This window comes from Mustela putorius, unplaced genomic scaffold, assembly GCF_011764305.1.
Source record: "Mustela putorius furo isolate JIRA1106 unplaced genomic scaffold, ASM1176430v1.1 tig00003834_pilon_pilon_pilon, whole genome shotgun sequence".
Taxonomy (NCBI): Eukaryota; Metazoa; Chordata; class Mammalia; order Carnivora; family Mustelidae; genus Mustela; species Mustela putorius.
In genome coordinates, this window is record NW_025421987.1 from 63,795,255 (window position 1) to 63,814,446 (window position 19,192).

Genomic DNA, 19,192 nt, shown 5'->3' on the forward strand with positions numbered 1-19,192 from the left:
ACCTCAGGCTTGAAAATTATATAAGGAAAACTATATCCATAAAAGGAACAAATAAATATAATAGTATTATATAATACTTTCAAATTGACCCCAACACTTAAAACTCATTAAGCTAGCATTAGCTAAGCAATTTCATTGACTGAGTAGATTGAAAGGTACCTTGCGGGATTGAAATTATAGGGGCAAAAACATGACACTTTAGAGTTATTTATCACAACAAATAATTCCAGCAGTAAAATGTTACCTTGCATCCCTTTCAAATAATGTTTTAGGCAAAATGTCTCTGTCCACATAAACCGTATTGGGGTAATACCACACTGTAAATCGAGTATCTTGAAGTCCACAAAGGATATTACATGTATCACTCCAGGCCAAAGTATGCACCATTGTTCCTTATTTTAAAAAGAATGTTAAGGTACTATTAGTTCTACTACCGTAAGTATTAAAAATACTTTAAAAAATAAACTGACATACAGGACCCCTTCTAATTTCGGTAGGTATGACTATATTTTCTGATCATTTAATGGTGAAAATGTGCAAAAACTCATTTAAAAATGTATGGAAATATTTGAGTATTTTATCTAGAACCATTATGTTTCAATTTATAAGTATTTCTTTCAATGCTAATGTAGCTGTAGCAGCTAAAGACTTGCTATTTAAGTGGTGTTAAGTAGTTAAGAAAGGTTATACTAAAGCATTATTCACAGATTAATTCAAGCCAAGTATGCTACTTAGTATAAATATGACAGAGTAGATTCAAGAAAATTCAAAGTAATCAAATTTTAAATGTATTATAATTATTTTACCAAGTTTGATAATTTGTTCTTCCTTCCCAAATCGTTTCACTGAAGTGATATAGAGATCTCTATTTTTATCAATGAAGGCAATTTTTCTATCATTGGTAAGTCCCTTTTGATCCAGAGCAATTTCCAAAATTTCATTCTAAAATTTAGAAAAGTGAAAATACTGGATTAGCTTTAGTGCTTGACATCAGATCATATAAATTATTTAATTGCAAGAACATCTATTTACTTAAAGATCAATTAAATATCACTCCCTACTTGGAATGATAAAATGTCCCTGTTAAGTAATTTTAAACTACTGGTATAATTCAAAAGCTAAAGCACAGTTACTTTTTTTTTTTTTTAATTTACAAGGGAAAGATGCCCCTGAAAACACTACAAATAATGTGTATTTTTTTGAAACTTCATAAGCTGGGAAACATTTCTTTTTCTTTAAGATGTGTTTATTTATTTATTTGAGAGAGTGTGTGTACCAGTGGGGGAAGAGGGAAAGGGAGAGAATCATCAAGCAGACTCCCGGTTGAGCTTGGAGCCCAACTTCATTCAGTGAGGAGGTGGGGCTCAGCCCTATGACCCAAGAAATAATGACCTGAGTCAAAACCCAGTCAGATGCTCCATGAGCCACCAAGATGCACCATGCTGAGAAACATTTCTATCTGTCCTCCTGTTTTACATTTAGTAGACGGAGTGAAAGGGTGAGGCAAGTCTGAATATCACGAGAGGTCTACTTTAATTAATACATTCTATAACAAAATTTACTCTAAATAGAAAGCCTATAATTTTAAAAGATTTTTAAGAGTAGATTTATGAAAATATCTTATGTTTTTAGGGTTTTAGATTTTACACATTCTTTCATATTTCCTGTGAAACAGGAAACTACCTTGTATTGTAGATACAAGGAACTATACTATATAAGGTACAAGGTACTTTACCTTGTAAAGTAAGTAGTCCTATACTTACTCTATAGACAAGAAGACTGACACGTATATCCATTAAGTGATTTCGCTCAGAAAAACTAGTGACAAGCATATCCAGAATTTAAAATTCAGATTTCTGACTTTAAGATTAGTGTTATGTCCATATAATAAAGTATTTCTGGCATACTGCATTATCTTACACTATTACACTAGCTAGTTAAAGGACTTTCCTTATATGGTTCAGTGTGGATTCATTTCAACAAAATCCAAGAGGGATTTATTTACTACTTACTGTCTTAAGACTTGTTAAGACTTTTTTACTTTTTTAGACTTGCTAGGATTTATTTTGGGTTTTTTTGAAGGTATAATAGTACCTTAAATGTCCCATCATTTGGACACAGGTCAAATAAAATGATACACCCATAAAATGTTATACTATATGGTGAGGGGAAAAGGATTGGGAAAGTACTTTATGTACTGATACAGAAAGATCTCCAGGAACAGTTTATGTGAGAAAAGCAACATACAGAGTTGTATGTCACATTTTTGTAAAGGAGGGGGAAAAGAACATATATCAGTTTTGTTTTTATATATGCACTAAAAAAGTTTCTGGAAAGAAAATGGAGTTTAATAATGGTTGCTACTGGGTGCCTGGATGGCTCAGTGGGTTAAGCCCCTGCCTTCAGCTCAGGTCATGATCTCAGGGTCCTGGGATCGAGTCCTGAATTGGGCTCTCTGCTTGGCAGGGAGCCTGCTTCCTCCTTTCTCTCTGCCTGTCTCTCTGCCTACTTGTGATCTCTGTCAAATAAATAAAAATCTTACCAAAAAAAATAATGCTTGTTACTTATTTGGTGGAAGAGAATTGTACTGATAAGAAACAGGTATAGTAGGGAGACTTTTTCCCTGTATACTTTATGATTTTTGTTTCTGAACCTTATGAGTTTACCTGTTATTCAAACTCTAATAATTACAAAAAGAGGAAAATAAAATACAGACTAATGCTTCACTAGTGGCATTGAACAATAAAGTTAAAAACATATCTAAACCTGAATATATCTCTTATTAGAATAAATAAAATGTGCTCCTTTATTTTAATGCTAAAACTCAAAAACCAATAAGCAACTTCAAGATCTTTTTGTCCTTCTATAGAATTTTTTTTTTTCAGTTTAACTACAGTGTTAAAACCTAAAAGAAAATGCTGGCTAAAGACTGGTCAGTGGGAAAACTACAAATTGTTTAGAAAAGCAAAACATTTTTATTTACTGATAAGTACTAAAAGTTTAATCAACATAGAATATTTTATTAAAAAGCAGTAAATAGCCTTAATAAAGACATATAAATCAGATTATTTTATCCATTTAATTTGTATAAATAGCTTTCCATTACAGAGTTTACTAGTGTTCAGTCTTTGTGACATTTTTAGGCAAAATACTCTAGTAGAATGCAACTGGGTTTAAATATAAAACTGATTTCTAGGGGTGCCTTGCTGGCTCATTCAGAAGAGCATGCAACTCTTGATCTTGGGGTCATGAATTCAAGCCCCATGTGGGGTTATAAAGATTACTTAAAAATGAATAAATAAATTAAAACTTAAAAAATAAAAATAAAGTGGAGGATGAGGCAATTACTATAGATAACTTAAAAAATTAATTTCTATGTTTTTTGACTTAAAATGAAAACATTAATTTTAAAAAGTGGCTATTTTTAAACAGTGGCTATTTACATTAGAAGTAGCTAATGTCCATTACCTTATGAGAAAGAAGTTTCCCATCGCCTAATGGTTTTCCAGTTGATGCCTCAAAAAGGAAGATTACTTGAAAAAAAAAATTAAGCATGAGTTAACGTATTAAATTAGAATTTTTATCGGTAAACTTCAGTGTATTATTATATCCTAATGAGAAATTATTTAACCCTTTAAACCACAGAGTATCTATCAGCATAGAAGAGCAGCAGCATCAAATTCCTACTTATCAATGGGGTTATATTTCTTAAAAAACAGTGGAACTGAATACTTCTTCCTAAAACATATTCCCTATTTAGAATAGTTATTAATGTAATGGTATGGTTTCACTCCTCCATAAGATCTACAATGGCAAGTCCAAATCTAGATGTAATTTGTAATTTTCAGAACTCTGATTTGGACAAATATAACATCAGACAATCATATTTCACAAAAGAAAAATGTGCCAAGTGTCTACTATAATACCAGGCAATGTGTCATGTACTGTTTAATTCTCTGGGGTCAGTGCACAGTTCCCTGTGGTATAATTAGTAGTTTGTCTGGTTTTTGTCCTGGGTTCCTTGCAGGGACCTTCAACAACCCTTGGAATTTCCTGAGTGATTAGGAATGTCTTAGTTATACTGGTGGGGAGACTCTTGGTGAGCCCCTATATAGCTTCAGAATAGGAGATGGTCATCAGAAAGCCTAAGCATATTCAGTTCCCTGAACTCTGGGGATAGGGAGATTGGGGGGTTGGAAATTGAGTTCAATCATGTGGCCAATAATTTAATTAATCATGCCCATGTAATAAAAATCCCATAAAAACTCAGGGTTGCTTCCTCATTGGTGAACATAACTGATATACTGGGAGGGTGATGTGCCCTGATTTCATGAGAAGGCATACAAGTTCTGTGTTCCTTCCCAGGCCTCGCCCTATGTGTATCCTTTATAATAAAACTATAATTCTAAGTATAGCATCTTCCTGAGATCTGTGAGTCATTTTAGCAAATTATCCAACTTGAGGGGGCCACCGGAGTCCCTGAATTTGTAGCCAGCCAGTCAGCAAAATGGGTTGGTCTGGGGCTCCCTGAAGCTTGTGGCCAGTGTCTGAAGTGAGGAAAGTCTTGAGGAGAACTTTGCCTTTAAGCCCTGGGGTCTGCCCTAACTCCAGGTTGTTAGTATTAGAAATGACTGCAATATACCAGTTAAGGTAAAAATGAAATAGTAGGTGTCAGGAAGGGTGAGAATCACTGCAACAACCCTAATTCACTGAAACATGCGGTTTGGGAAGAGAAAGGATGAAAGAACAGGGGATGAGGAACCTCTGACTCTTAAAGGCAGCAGGATCACCCATGGTGTGAAACAGCAGCTAAGCTGCAATCAGCTGTGAGAGGTAAAAGTTACCTATGGAATTTTGAGATGATGGATCCATCTCCTGGGAAGCTGGCTCACTAGATGCATAAGAAAGTGCAAAATAATATGAAAAAGAGAAAATATACAATCCCATGGTTATTATAATCTGTAATAAATAAAATGAAAGTAAGAGATGGGCCAAATATAGATTCTGGACAGTCTCAATTACAGCCTCTGGTCCCAAGGCTCCCACTGAAAGAGTATGTTGGAGAAAATCCTGATTCTGGTTAGCCTGAGGTATAATGACTATCCTTAAGACTTCCAAAGGAAAAAGTTATGCTAAAAAAAATCATGAAAAACGCTAAAACGATTAGAGATAGACAGAGAGGAGCATCAAGGGCCTCATCCCAGCTAGATGAAAATCTAAGAAACGGGATGAATAAAACAAACATTGATGGGGTTAAAAAAAAAAAAAAAAAAAAAGAGGTTGGATGAACCAATGGGAAATCCCTGCTGGTCACCTAACATTGAAGGCCTTTAAACAAATCTGCTCTATTCATCCTAGTTTGGAGGAATTTGGAAAGCTATATGGCAAGAGAGCAAAAAGAAACCTCACCTCCAATTGCCTGGGGCTATGGTTCCCCAATTTAATTAAGAGGTGGTTTGATGAAAGGGTTTCTTGGCTCAACACTCTACTGGGGACACAAGGCCTTATGCACAGGAGTATGTAAAATGGCCAGGGAGTCCAAGAGAGAAGTTTCTAGGACCTCTTGTTATGAGAGTCCCATGCACTGTGGTACCAAAACCCACTGGTGAAGTTATAGTGAGGACTAAAATTAAATTGGGAGAACAGAGAAAAGCAAGGGTTAATATGAGTAAAGTGAAGCTTGGATGAAAATTGGAGTGTTTAAATGGGCTTCATGTGAAGAGGCTGTGTCTCTTGAATGTTAATGGGATTGGGTATTGTGTCTGACTGAGGAATCCTTCCACTACCTAGTGCTGTAAAACTAAAACCTGTTGGCAAAGTCCTACTGGTAGTCAATTAGATTGAGAGATAAGAGAATAGAAGAACTAATGGATTAAGATGAACATTTAAATGAAAGTACACTTGAAGAAGCTTCATATGAAGCAGTTGTGTCTCTTTTACCTGTAAGGGCTATAAGGACTGATATTGTGCCTAGCTGGGGAATATTTCCCCTATCAAATATTATAAAACAAAAGGCATGAAAAACCCACCTCTCCAACAATATTAACTAGACATACAAAATGGGAACCCATGGGACTGCCCAAACATAGAGGTCTTATACCAAATGGTACCAAACAGAAGCTGGAGTGCTAATAAAGATACGTTCTCTGTACAGCAGTCTCTGTGGAGTGTAGACTGAGGGGTGTGGGAGCACGTCCCAGTGATAGCTACTGGAACTCTATACAAGACAATTTCCATTTGGAGGAGCAATGACTAGTTTGCTACCAGACACTAATTGAAACTGCCTCTGACTGAAAAACATAAAATAAGGATTATCTTGGGTGATGTCAGAGAAATGCTCTAAGAGGAAGGTAGCACTCAGGAGATTCTGTGATAGAACAGAAATGGTCTGAGCAGGAACACGCAATCAGGGCAACACACAGAGTTCCACAACATGTTCATGAGCAGGTAGCCTGACTGCCCCAGGATTGACTCTGGAACCATGTGAGGACCTGCAGGATTCTACCATCACTCGCACAGAGCTTGTTAACAGCTCTCAACAGACCAACAAACAGCTGCTTGGCTTATGGACGGCAGTTCCAACAGGAACACAAGACACTGGGTTTGGAAGGCCACCACTCAGATCACAAAAGGTAAAAACAAATTGGCTCAGTGAGCTGCACTGCACGCTGTTTACCCATATGTCTGGATTTTGACCTACTCACAGGCACTGGAATGGCTTGGCCATACGGTGCGGTAGATGGGCAGTGGAAGACTGGACTACGAACCGGGTGCTCTTCCAGGGCATGGCCATATGGAAATCACTGTGGAAATCTGAAGGGTGGTGCATTCAAACAGGCCATGTCAATGCCCATCAGAAGAACCCTCTTCCAGCATCAGAAGATGTTTACAAATGGTGAGCAGACACCCAGGTGTGCCACTTGAGGTAGCCACTGGGTGAATCAAGTGAGTGGACTGAAACAATGCAAGAGGGGTTGACTCTAGACATATTCCTTTTGCATCTGTGGAGGCACAAAATGCCAACAGGAACTGTTGTCTGCCAACGAGAGAGATTTAGGGACTGCAGATGGCTATGGGGAGGTTGCTCGGCAGGGAGTCGTTGTGCACAGCGGCAAGTCCGACTGATGCCTGGAGCACTGGGGACTACAAGTGGGTCCTGACAGAAATGGACACTGACTCTGGGCTGAGCTTTGCTTACCCGGTGGTAGAGGCAAAGGTTCAGAGTACTATGGAAGAACCGGAGTAGAAGGTATTGCACTGAGCTGGACCACTGAGTCACATTTCTTCAGACCAAGGAACACACTCTACAGCCCATCATGCCCAACAATGGGCAGAGACCCTTTTTGAGAGTAATAGTTTGGCAAAGAATTAGAATGGGCAATGAAAACAATGGTATTTTTAAATGGGGAAAAAGGTAATATAGGCATGAAGAACTAGCTTATAAGACTTCATGAGTGGGTACTGACACTCAACATGAAGGGAGCAAAGGGTATGTTCACACTAAATTCCTCTGCAGTTTCAGCGGAAATAAGGAATAGGGGGTGAGGAAGATGCTAGCATGACTATGCAGTTATTCCCACAAAAGGAGAATGCTGGTATGATGGCTATACTTTTTCCTTTCTTTCCCATATCACCTCAAATTTCTTTTTTTTTACTAGATACAATGGTCTCAGGACCAAGGTTACAACTACAATTATCAGAAGCAGAAATGATTCCGAGGCATGAAACTATCTGTACTTTCAACTTTGAGGTCAGAATTTCCAAGGACCTGAGGTAATGGGTTGTGCTTCCACTCCAGCTGGTAAATATCAGGTTAAATGTGAATGCAGCTATCCTGCCCAGTAGTAGAGACAGCCCACTAGTTCTTTATAAATGGAAAGAAGGAGAAATAGTATCTGAGAATAAAAGAATGACTAAATGGGTATGCAATGGAGGAAAACTAATATTTCATTAATGCTTCAAAAGAGTCTCCAAGCAAAAGCTGATATTATTTGTTTTTCAAGTATAGTTAGCATACAGTATTATATTTAGTTTCGAAGAAATAAATAAATGTTAAAACTGATATTACTTCTTAGCTCAAGTATACCAGATACCTAAAAAGGTGAAGCCAAGGAACACCTGGGTGGTGTAGTGGTTAAGCATCTGACTCTTAGTTTTGGCACAGGTCCTGCTCTCATGGTTCATGAGATCGAGCCCTGCTTTGGTCTCTGCACTCAGTGTAGGGTCTGCTTGGGATTCTCTCTCCTTCTCCCTCTGCCCCTCCACCTTGTGCTCTCTCTCTCCCTTAAAAAAATTAATAAACCTTTAAAAATTAAAAAAATGAAATAAATAAAAAGGTGAAGCCAACAAGGCACTCATTTCAGACCTAAAGACACATGCACATTTAAAGTGAAGAGATGGAAAAAATTTTATGATGAAAAAGGAAGTGAAAAGAAAGCTGGGGTAGCAACACTTACATCAAACAAAATAGACTTTTTTAAAAAAGACTGTAACAAGAGACAAAGAGACATTACTACATACATTACTACATTATGCTACATATGCTACATTATTACATAATGATAAAGGGAACAATCCAACAAGAAGATATAACAATTGTAAATATTTTTAAAAGTTGTAAATATTTATGCACCTAACCTTGGAGCACTCACTACATAAAGCAGCTATTAACAGACACAAAGAAAATATTGATAGTAATACAATAATAGTGGGGGACTTTAATACCCCACTTACATTAATGGATAGATCATCCAGACAGAAAATCAACAAAGTAACAGTAGCTTTGAACAACATATTGAACCTGATGAATATAACAGATATATTCAGAAGATTCCATCCAAAAAAACAGCAGAATACACATTCTTTTCAAGTGCTCATGGAACATTCTCCAGAAGAGATCATATGTTAAGCTACAAAACAAGTCTCAACAAATTAAACAGGACTGAAATCATATCATGCATCTTTTCCAATGACAATGATATAAAACTAGAAATTAATCAGAAGAAAAAAATCTGGAAAGAACACCAAGAAATGGAGGTTAAATAGCATGTAACTAAATAATGAATGAGTCAACCAAGAAGTCAAAGAGAAAATAAAAAAATATATAGAGACAACTGAAAATACAATGGTCAAAATCTTTGGGATGCAACAAAAACTGTCCTAAGGGGTAAGATTGTAACAGTATAGGCCTACCTCAAGAAGCAAGAAAAATCTCAAACAACCTAACCTGACATAGAAAGGAGCTAGGAAAAAAATAAATGAGCAAAGCCCAAAGCCTGTAGAAGGAAAGAAATAATAAAGATTAGAGAATAAATATATGAAATAGAGTCTAAAAAAAAAAAACAATGGAACAGACCGATGAAACCAGGAACTGGTTCTTTGAAAAGATCAACAAAATTGATAAAACTTTAGCCAGACTCATAAAAAAAAAAAAAAGAAAGAAAGAAAGAGAAGATTGAAATAAATCAGAAATGAAAGAGAAATAAGAAGTGACACTACAGAAATACAAAGATTATTAGAGAATATTATGAAAAATTCTATGTCAAAGATTGGACAACCTAGAACAACCTACAAGAGAGATCAATTCCTAGAAACATATAACCTCCCAAAACTAAAGCTGGAAGAAAGAGAAAACTTGAATAAACTTATTAATAGCCATGAACTTGAATCAGTAATCAAAAAACTCCCCCAAACCAAAAGTCCAGAACCAGATGGCTTCACAGGTAAATTCTACCAAACATTTAAAGGTTGTTAATACCTATTCTTCTCGAACAATTAAGAAAAAATAGAAGATGAAGAAAAGATTCCAAATTGACTCTATCAGTTCAGCATTATCTTGATACCAAAAACAGACAAATACACTACCAAAAAAGAGTATAAGCCAATATCTCTGATGAACATAGATGCAAAATCCCTCAACAAAATATTGGCAAACTGAATCCAACAATACATTAAAAAAATTATTCACCACAATCAAGTGGGATGTATTCCAGGGATGTCAGGGTGGCTCAATATTTGCAAATCAATCGATGGAAACCACATTAACAAGAGAGAGAATAGAAACTCTATGATCATTTCAATAGATGCAGAAAAAGCATTTGACAAACTACAACATCCATTCATAATAAGCTCTCAATGAAGTAAGTTTAGAAGGAAAATAACTCAACATAATAAAGGCCACATAGGAAAAAAAACACTGGCTAACATTACTTATTTTAGAGAGAGAGTACACTGAGTGTGGAGGGGGGCAGAGGGAGTGAGAGAGAATCTCAAGCAGACTGAGCACGGAGCCTGAGGCAGGGCTCAATCTGACAACCCTGAGATCATGAGCTGAGCTGAAATCAAGAGTCAGACGCTTAAGCAACGGAGCCACAGGAGCCCCCAAACCAGAAGCTTTTTTTTTTTTTTTAAATTTTCGGCATAGCAGTATTCATTATTTTTTCACCACACCCAGTGCTCCATGCAATCCATGCCCTCTATAATACCCACCACCTGGTACCCCAACCTCCCACCCACCCGTCAATTCAAACCCCTCAGATTGTTTTTTAGAGTCCATAGTCTCTCATGGTTCACCTCCCCTTCCAACTTCCCCCAACTCCCTTCTCCTCTCTAACTCCCCATGTCCTCCATGCTATTTGTTATGCTCCACAAATAAGTGAAACCATATGATAATTGACTCTCTCTGCTTGACTTATTTCACTCAGCATAATCTCTTCCAGTCCCGTCTATGTTGCTACAAAAGTTGGGTATTCATCCTTTCTGATGGAGGCATAATACTCCATAGTGTATATGGACCACATCTTCCTTATCCATTCGTCTGTTGAAGGGCATCTTGGTTCTTTCCACAGTTTGGCAACCGTGGCCATTCTGCTATAAACATTGGGGTACAGATGGCCCTTCTTTTCACTACATCTGTATCTTTGGGGTAAATACCCGGGAGTACAATGGCAGGGTCATAGGGAAGCTCTATTTTTAATTTCTTGAGGAATCTCCACATTGTTCTCCAAAGAGGCTGCACCAACTTGCATTCCCACCAACAGTGGAAGAGGGTTCCGCTTTCTCCACATCCCCTCCAACACATGTTGTTTCCTGTCTTGTTAATTTTGGCCATTCTAACTGGTGTAAGGTGATATCTCAATGTGGTTTTAATTTGAATCTCCCTGATGGCTAGGGATGATGAACATTTTTTCATGTGTCTGATAGCCATTTGTATGTCTTCATTGGAGAAGTCTCTGTTCATATCTTCTGCCCATTTTTTGATATGCTTGTCTGTTTTGTGTGTGTTGAGTTTGAGGAGTTCATTATAGATCCTGGATATAAACCTTTTGTCTGTATTGTCATTTGCAAATATCTTCTCCCATTCCGTGGGTTGCCTCTTTGTTTTTTTGAGAAGCTTTTTTAAAGATAAAAGCATTCCATCCTTTTGCTGATTGCACATATTATAAAGAGATGGAGGTATAGGGATAGATTTGTCTACTTCTTTCTATAACTAACTGTAAGTGGCCACGAACTATGGGAGGCTTGGATCTGTATTTAGTGTTAATATGTAGCAAACACTGGTAGAAAGAACCAAGGAGCTGCCAGCCTGAAAGAGCTGCTTCTAAACATAAGAAACTGCTCTCTAACTTCTCTCCCCATACCCAGATATTTGTTCCAAATAGCCACCCACACTAATATCATAGCGTATCTGTGCAAGTGTTTAAGGAGAAGGAAGCCAAAAGCACTAGTACCTCTATACTTAATTGGTCACCCAAAGTGGTAGAATACTGTACTCAGTGCAAGAATCCTACTTATAAAGGAGCTCCCAAATTAGGAAGGCACCATTGGTTTCATATGGAATGGTCCACCCACTTGAAGGAACATTTCTTAGGTTAATGATTCTATGCACTTCAATTTGTTTTCTACTGTTAGCATATACCTCTATTTAGCCATCAATGAATACTAGTTTCTTTTAAAAGGAACATATGAAAAATATGTTCCTGCTCATTTTATATCAGTTGACAACAATAATTTTATTCAGGTATTTTTGAGTTTCTGTTTACAGTAAAACAGAATTGCACAATCATCTTCAACAATCAAAATTAAAGTAAAACATAATTTATTGGCAGATAAACCCTTCTTTCTGAAAATGTAGATAATTCTTTCTAGCTCTAAAATTCTATGAATTATCAAAGAATTAACAAATAACGTTTCAGATGTGAATTAAATATAGAAAAATTCAGAATAAGGTATATTTAGTAGGAAACATACACTTTATTATATAGCCTCTATCTGAAATCTGTGGTGTTGAACAAGAGAAGTAAAGACAACTAACTCATGATGATCACTAGGATTTTTAAATTTAAGTTTACTGAAGACAAAACTCTGAGTTCCAAATTATTATTATCAACAATTACTTAGCCATCTTAAATGCGTCTGCTAACCAGATAGTATCTTATTTGATTCTCTTTTTTAGCCAGAAAGGAAGTCCTTCAGAAAACAAAGCAATCACCAAATGTCCTCTGTCAGAGAAGGTCTAAGGCATGAAGAGATAAAAGCTCTATTTAGGAGGATTATATTTCTACCAGCATGAGACATGATGTTACCTGAAAATACTGAAAATTAAACAGCGGGACAGTAGCTCCTGAATTAGGTCTTTCATAGCATGGACTAACAAAATTACCCTTCAGGTCAGTTCTTTTTTCTTTTAATAACACATCACAGTGACAAACAAATGTTTAGCAATATGTATCAATAGGGAAAAATAATTATTTAATATTTTTCCACTAAGATTTAGGGATAACTCACTTAACTCTCTCTTATCTCATTGGCTCTACTTCCTCTCACCCATCTCTAAATATTGATGCACTCAGGCTTTGGTCCTTTTCTCTGCCTATATTCATTTCCTAGGCGATTTCATTCAGTGCCATGGCAGCATCTGTACACCAGTGACTCTCAATTTATATTTCTAGTCCCCAACTCTCTCCTGAGATCTGGCCTTGTCTATCTTATTGTTTACTCTCCATTCCTGCTTGAATGTTCAAGAAGCATTTAAACTTCCGTGACCAAAATAGAACTCCGTATGTGGACTTCCTCTAACCTTCCTCCTTCCCCATCTTCTATCTTATTCATCCAGGATAAAAATGTAGAATACTATGCTTTCCTCTTCTTTCTGTCTCTCTCATGCCAATATCCTTACCACGGCCAAATTTTTACATGATCTTTCTCTCTGTCCTCTCCTCCCACACTCTACCTTGACCTAGGACTTCTGGCAGTTCCTTTTACATGCCAGTTATTCCCATCTCAGAACCCTTGCACTTACTTGTCCTACAGTCATTCTCTGTCCTGTCCCACCTCCAGCATACTCTATTATACCCTCATCCTGCATTTTCTCCACAACACATATCATTAGCTGACAACCCATTACATACTTGTATGTTCATTTGTGTGTCTTATTCACTGTTGTATCCTCAACTTCTAGAAAAATACCTGGTATGTGGCAAGTACTCGGTATTGGATGATGTTGCTGTGATATAGCAATGCCCCAATAAAATGGTGTCTCTGTATGATGGAATTCCAAAACACCTCACATACTTATATCAATTTACAAATATGTAGTCTTTATTTTTATATGAAAATCTTAAATTATTCATAACTGTCTTCTAATTCAGTAATTTAAAATAAATTTTAAAATATTTCTAAAAATATAAGTATATATAAGTAAAATACACTGTACAATGAAGCACAGTATTTACTATGATACCTAATGAAGAAAAAGGGAACATTTAAAAAAAATCACTAAATTTAAAAATTAACAAACATTTTTAGGACTCACAAATTTGAACTCAATCTCTCTACGAACAGCTACTAAATATATAAGGATTTATTCCTTACCAATAAGCTTTGATGTCGTCACAATGTCTATCAATCAATTGGGTATAATATGACTCTAGTTCTTTAATTAATTCACACTTAGGACGAATTAGGAAGCTCATAATTCTTTCATATAAAGTTAACATATTAGTAGATGAGAAAATAAAAGCTAATTTGAGGAAATTTTACACTGTTAACAAATTTCATGGAAAATTATAAAAATGCACTTACCTTTTTCATCAGCTTTGTCTTTTATTGCAATGGTATCATTACTCAGAGACACAGTCTGTGCATTCAGAATATCTGTTCTCATTCCAGGAAATTTTGGAGAAGAAATGAAGCGGCCTTCATAAGAATATAAATAGATACCACCACCATCTACAAGAAGAAAATGTCTAAAAAAAAAGAATAAAAATACATTCTCAAATAGAAGCTTACTATATTTTCATTTTTAAACTGGAGAAGAAGTTTATTCTTTGGAAAAATCTAAATTTTTTTTCCTTTGAAAATTTATGGCATTGTAAAAAACAATTCAAACAATAAAGCAAAAGCAAAAGATCTCTAGCAATCCTCTCTCTACAGAGGTAATTTAGGACAAAGTATAGATATATTATAATTTTATTTTATTAACTCATTCCTGATGGACATTTATTTCAAATTATTCATTGTTTTAAAGAATGACTATAAACATTGTTTTAAAGAATATCTATACACATTTTAAAGAATGTATAGACATATCTCTGTATGTCTATCTTACTTATTTCCTTAGTATAACTCTAGAAATATAATAATTGGCTCAAAGGGCATATACTTATAAATTTTTATTATGTATTTTTAAATTGCCCTTTAAAAGGTTTTAATAATTTACACTCATATTACTGCCATACTGAAGTGCCTGATTCCTTGATGCTGGACACAGTATTACTTTTTAAAATCTTATGTTCAAAACTGTAAAACCCTTGATTCAGAACTATTTCTTGATTTAGAAATTGCTAAGTGTTCTTTCTTGCCTTGGAAATGAATACATGCATTTTAATTAAATTAATACTTGAGTACTGGTAGTTTAATTGAAAGGTTTGGCCCTTACACATTAATGTATGAAAACAATATTTGCTAATGTTGACAAAGTGACACATCGTATTAGTATATATTTTTTCTTTGTTTCAATACTAAAACCTTTTTCTCTCCTGAACAAGACATTGTGTAAGCTTTTAACATTCTTGTGAGTAACACTGTGTTTCCAAGGGTAAACATTTCTAAATGTAGAAATAGGACAAACATTAGGCAGTAAGTAAGTTATTCTTTAATTGCCTAATCAGTTATGCCATTAACATATGCCTTTACTAAGAGCATACTCAATACACTAATAAGTAATGTATAAATAAAATTTATTTGGCACTGTTCAAGTAAAAAGAATTTCAGAAATATGGTTTTTTAGATAGCTGATATCTTATCTTTTAAGTGGAAAAGATGTCTTTTTGTTTTAAAAATGTATGATATTACAAGATAATATATTTCAATTTCATTAAACAAATGAGACAAAATTTGACACAATTTTTCAACTCTCAAGGTCATCAATGTGATGATTATCTTCTTCAGTAACTGTTTAACTGACAGCTTTGGTACTCATGAGACTCTCTTGGTGCATCAAAATAATTAAGCTATTTAGCGATACAGTTCTGTGCTTTTTGTTTTCTCTAGGCTGCCTTACCAGGCAGTCACTTTTCTTCTTATCCTTGTGCCAGCCTCTCACAGCCCACCAGCATTCCTCTTCTGGCTTGCTATTTATAAAAGCTGGGGGTTAGAAAACCTGGTAACAACACTATTAAGAGATTGCCTAGGTGTGAGTAAAGGAATAAGGAATAAAATATATGGTTTTAGTGCAAAGATTTCATGGGTAGCTATTTTAGGCAATTGCTGATTCTATTTTCAAACTATTTCTGGTTTTGTTGGGTTGTAGCTTCCTAAGACTGACCTTTGATTCAATCGGATATCACTGTACTCGATAGACTGATTGATGATAGTTTTCATGGAAAAGTGTGGGTTCTTGAGGAATAGCTATTCCCAATTTACTCCAGTTTGTTGGCCTGGAGTTTCATGGTCCTGCATACACCAAAGGTGTGGGTAAAGAATATTATTTTTCAAACTTCAGATCACATTCATGTAGTGATTCATAAAATCAATGTGTTTCAAATATTTAAAACCAAAAGTAAGAACTGAACATTATAAAAAATAAGGATCCTGAGGTCAAAACGACCTTATAGTAATTCCCCCATTTCTTTCATTCTTTATTTTTTTTAAAGATTTTATTTATTTATTTGAGAAAGAGAGAGAAGGGGACATAAGAGGGGGAAGGGACAAAAGGAGAGGGAAAAGCAGACTCCCCACTGAGTGCAGAGCTCAACTTGGGGCTTGGTCCCTGAGATCATGACGTAAGCTGAAGTCAGAAGTTTAACCAACTGAGCCACCCAGGCACCCCAACTCACCCGTTTCCCTCTCATTCTCTCACATCACTACTTTGATATTTACTTATAATAAATTTAGTCTCATCATTCTTAATAAATTAATTCCTTTTATATTTCTCAATTTAAATTTTTAGTATAGTAAATGATGAGATATATAACCTATATATAACCTCCAAGAACGTTTTTTAAGAGTATAAAGAGGGGTGCCTGGGTGGCTCAGTCAGTTAAACATCCGAATCTGGATCTCAGCTCAGGTCTCGATCTAAGGCTCATGAGTTCAAGCTCCATACTGGGCTCTACACTTAAAAAAAAAAAAAAAAAAAAAGGTAGAGAAATTCTGAGACCAACAAGTTTCAGAACCACTGACCTAATAGCTTATTCTCACTTTTCCTTTAAAATAAATAAAAACAGATTGATCCCAAATGACTAATATACCATTCTGTAAGTGCATGCTTTAAAGAGTACTTTACTGCAATCTGAAATATTTTAACCCCATATTCAAGAGCCAAACATGATAAACAAATACCTTTCTGCCTGCAGAATTAAACTAACAGTTCCTTCTTTAAGATCAAATATAAGTGGCGTATTCCAGTTCTTCGTACTAAAAGATAAATAAAATGGATATTTATTAACTTTTTAAAAAACCAAATACTCTTTAATAAATAGATAAGTATTCACTTTAAAAAGTATTATCAGTTTCACCATAACTGTATATATTTCTATTATAGGACTAGGCACATTGTTCTGAAATCATTCACTTACATGGCTGTATCCCTGACTAGAAATCAAACTCCGGGTAAGTAATAAGTATTCAATAGTAAATGTTCAACAAATGTTTATTCTAGATATTACAATATGTGAATTGAGGAATCCTAAGTACATATTCTGTCATTTATTAGCTCTGTGATTTGGGCAAGTCATCTTACGTTTCTCATCTGATAAAGTAATAAAGTAATAGTATGGCTCCGGGAAGAAAGGACACATTTTTGGCTAGCCAGATCAGGATTAGCGATCTGGTTGCACCACCTGTCGGCTATATGATCTTAATCAGCTTAATCTTCTAAGAATCAGTTTCCTTATTTGTAAAATTAAGATAATGGCAACTCACCTAAAGTGCCTAGCTAACTGCCTTTTATATAGTAGATCTTGAACAAACAGAAACTATAATAACAATAATGAATATGAGCATTTTTCCTGCAGGTCTCCCAATGTTACTGTTGGTCCAAATGAATTTTTCTGTGAAGCATTCTGTAAACTAAAATACTGTATAAATGTAAGTTATGACCATGCTTCTTGAATGAATGGATAAATAAATGAACAAATAACTCCTTTGGTTTCTACAGTGTAATATGATTCAAAGATAGGCAAAAGGGAGAGAGCATTTACAAACTGAAAACCCACCCCAAGTCATCAAAATTTCAGTTTAAAATGTTTTATTACTCTTATATATTCTGAATTCCTCTCAATTATTTTCATGAAACCAAATCTTTAAATCAGATTAAACCTCATATTCAGATCCAGAAAGTGTGGGAAGGGGAAGGCTGCAGTAAGTGGGCACACTGATGGGAAATTAATACTGGCTAATGCCAGTAAGTAAATGCAAATGCATTTCAATAAGTAAATGTATGCACAAAGCAAAACAATGAATAAAGTACAAATAATTAGTAAGCGTGGTGTTCACAGGTATGATAGAGATTTGTGCTTTGTACTTTAGAAAAGATATCATAGCATGTTTCATTTATGTAGTCATTAGAATTAACCTTCTGTCTTTGATAATAGTGACTGTGAGGTTTGTTGTTTTTTTTAAGATTTTATTTATTTACTTGACAGAAAGGTAGAGAGCACAAGAAAGCAGAGTGGCAGGCAGAGGGAGAGGGAGGTGCAGACTCTGCATTGAGCAGGAAGCCCGATGCAGGGCTCCATCCCAGGGTCCTGGGATAATGACCTGAGCTGAAGGCAGCCGCTTAACTGACTGAGCCACCCAGGTGCCTGATTGTGAAGTTTTTTAAATGTCCCCCTGCAAAATATCTGGTATTTATGACAACTGGGATATATATGTCTGCCCTAAGCCACACTGATGAATAGAGCAATTTTCTAAAAATTACTTGAATTCTAAATTCTAAAAAATTATTTGAAAAATCAAATGAAAATTTAACATAGAACTCTTATGTATTATTTACTTTTTCTGGAACTTCTTTTCATATAAAACACTATATTGCTTACACGCTTGTTTTAAAAATTATATTTTTATTAATAAAAAGGGGTAACAGTTATCAAGAACTGGTGGTCAAACCCCAGCTCTTCCTTTAGTAAGGAAGTTTAGTAATTTGACCTAGGGTAAGTTACTTAAATAATCTGTATATCCTTTAGTTTCTTCATCTTGTAAAATGGAAGTAATAATAATACTCAACACCCTGGGTAAATTAGACCTTGACCATAAAGACAGTATAATAGTGCTCAATAAACAATAGTTGTTATTTAAAATACTAGTAGGTGTTCTGAAGCCCCTGGCTGGCTCAGTCAATAGAGGATATGATTCTTGATCTCAGAGTTTGAGGCTGAACCCCACATTGGGTTTAGAGTTTACTTAAAAACAAAATCTTTAATATATAAATAAATAAAATAAAAATGCTAGTAGGTTTTTTAATTTAATGAAATGTATTTTGGTGATGATAGGTCTCAGCACTACCTCATTCCCACTACCTGGTATTTCACTTTAATAAATAATTTTGTACCTTAGTAAATGTCTTGACAAGAGAGGGAAGGCATGTCTAAGTCAGAAAAGAAGAAAAGCAGTCTTATATTTTGCCACATATTAACTAATATATGAAAAGTAGAGTGACAAAAAAATTAAATCATAACTGCCAAACTTTTCT

General features: G+C 35.3%; 1 protein-coding gene across 6 annotated transcripts in view; it reads right to left on the bottom strand.

Moving 5' to 3' along the window:
* IFT80 (intraflagellar transport 80) overlaps nucleotides 1-19,192 on the bottom strand; it is a 114,040-nt gene that overhangs the window by 19,232 nt on the left and 75,616 nt on the right. For all 6 annotated transcript variants that reach the window (XR_006609130.1, XM_045088573.1, XM_045088571.1 and 3 more), the window contains 5 exons: nucleotides 16,843-16,917; nucleotides 14,083-14,246; nucleotides 3,469-3,533; nucleotides 807-942; nucleotides 245-392 (listed from right to left, as the gene is read on the bottom strand). Coding sequence is in view for 5 of the 6 variants with exons in the window: in XM_045088573.1 (XP_044944508.1) it covers nucleotides 245-392; nucleotides 807-942; nucleotides 3,469-3,533; nucleotides 14,083-14,246; nucleotides 16,843-16,917 (588 nt within the window). In the remaining variant the exon portion in view is untranslated. The remainder of the gene's footprint in view (nucleotides 1-244; nucleotides 393-806; nucleotides 943-3,468; nucleotides 3,534-14,082; nucleotides 14,247-16,842; nucleotides 16,918-19,192) is intronic.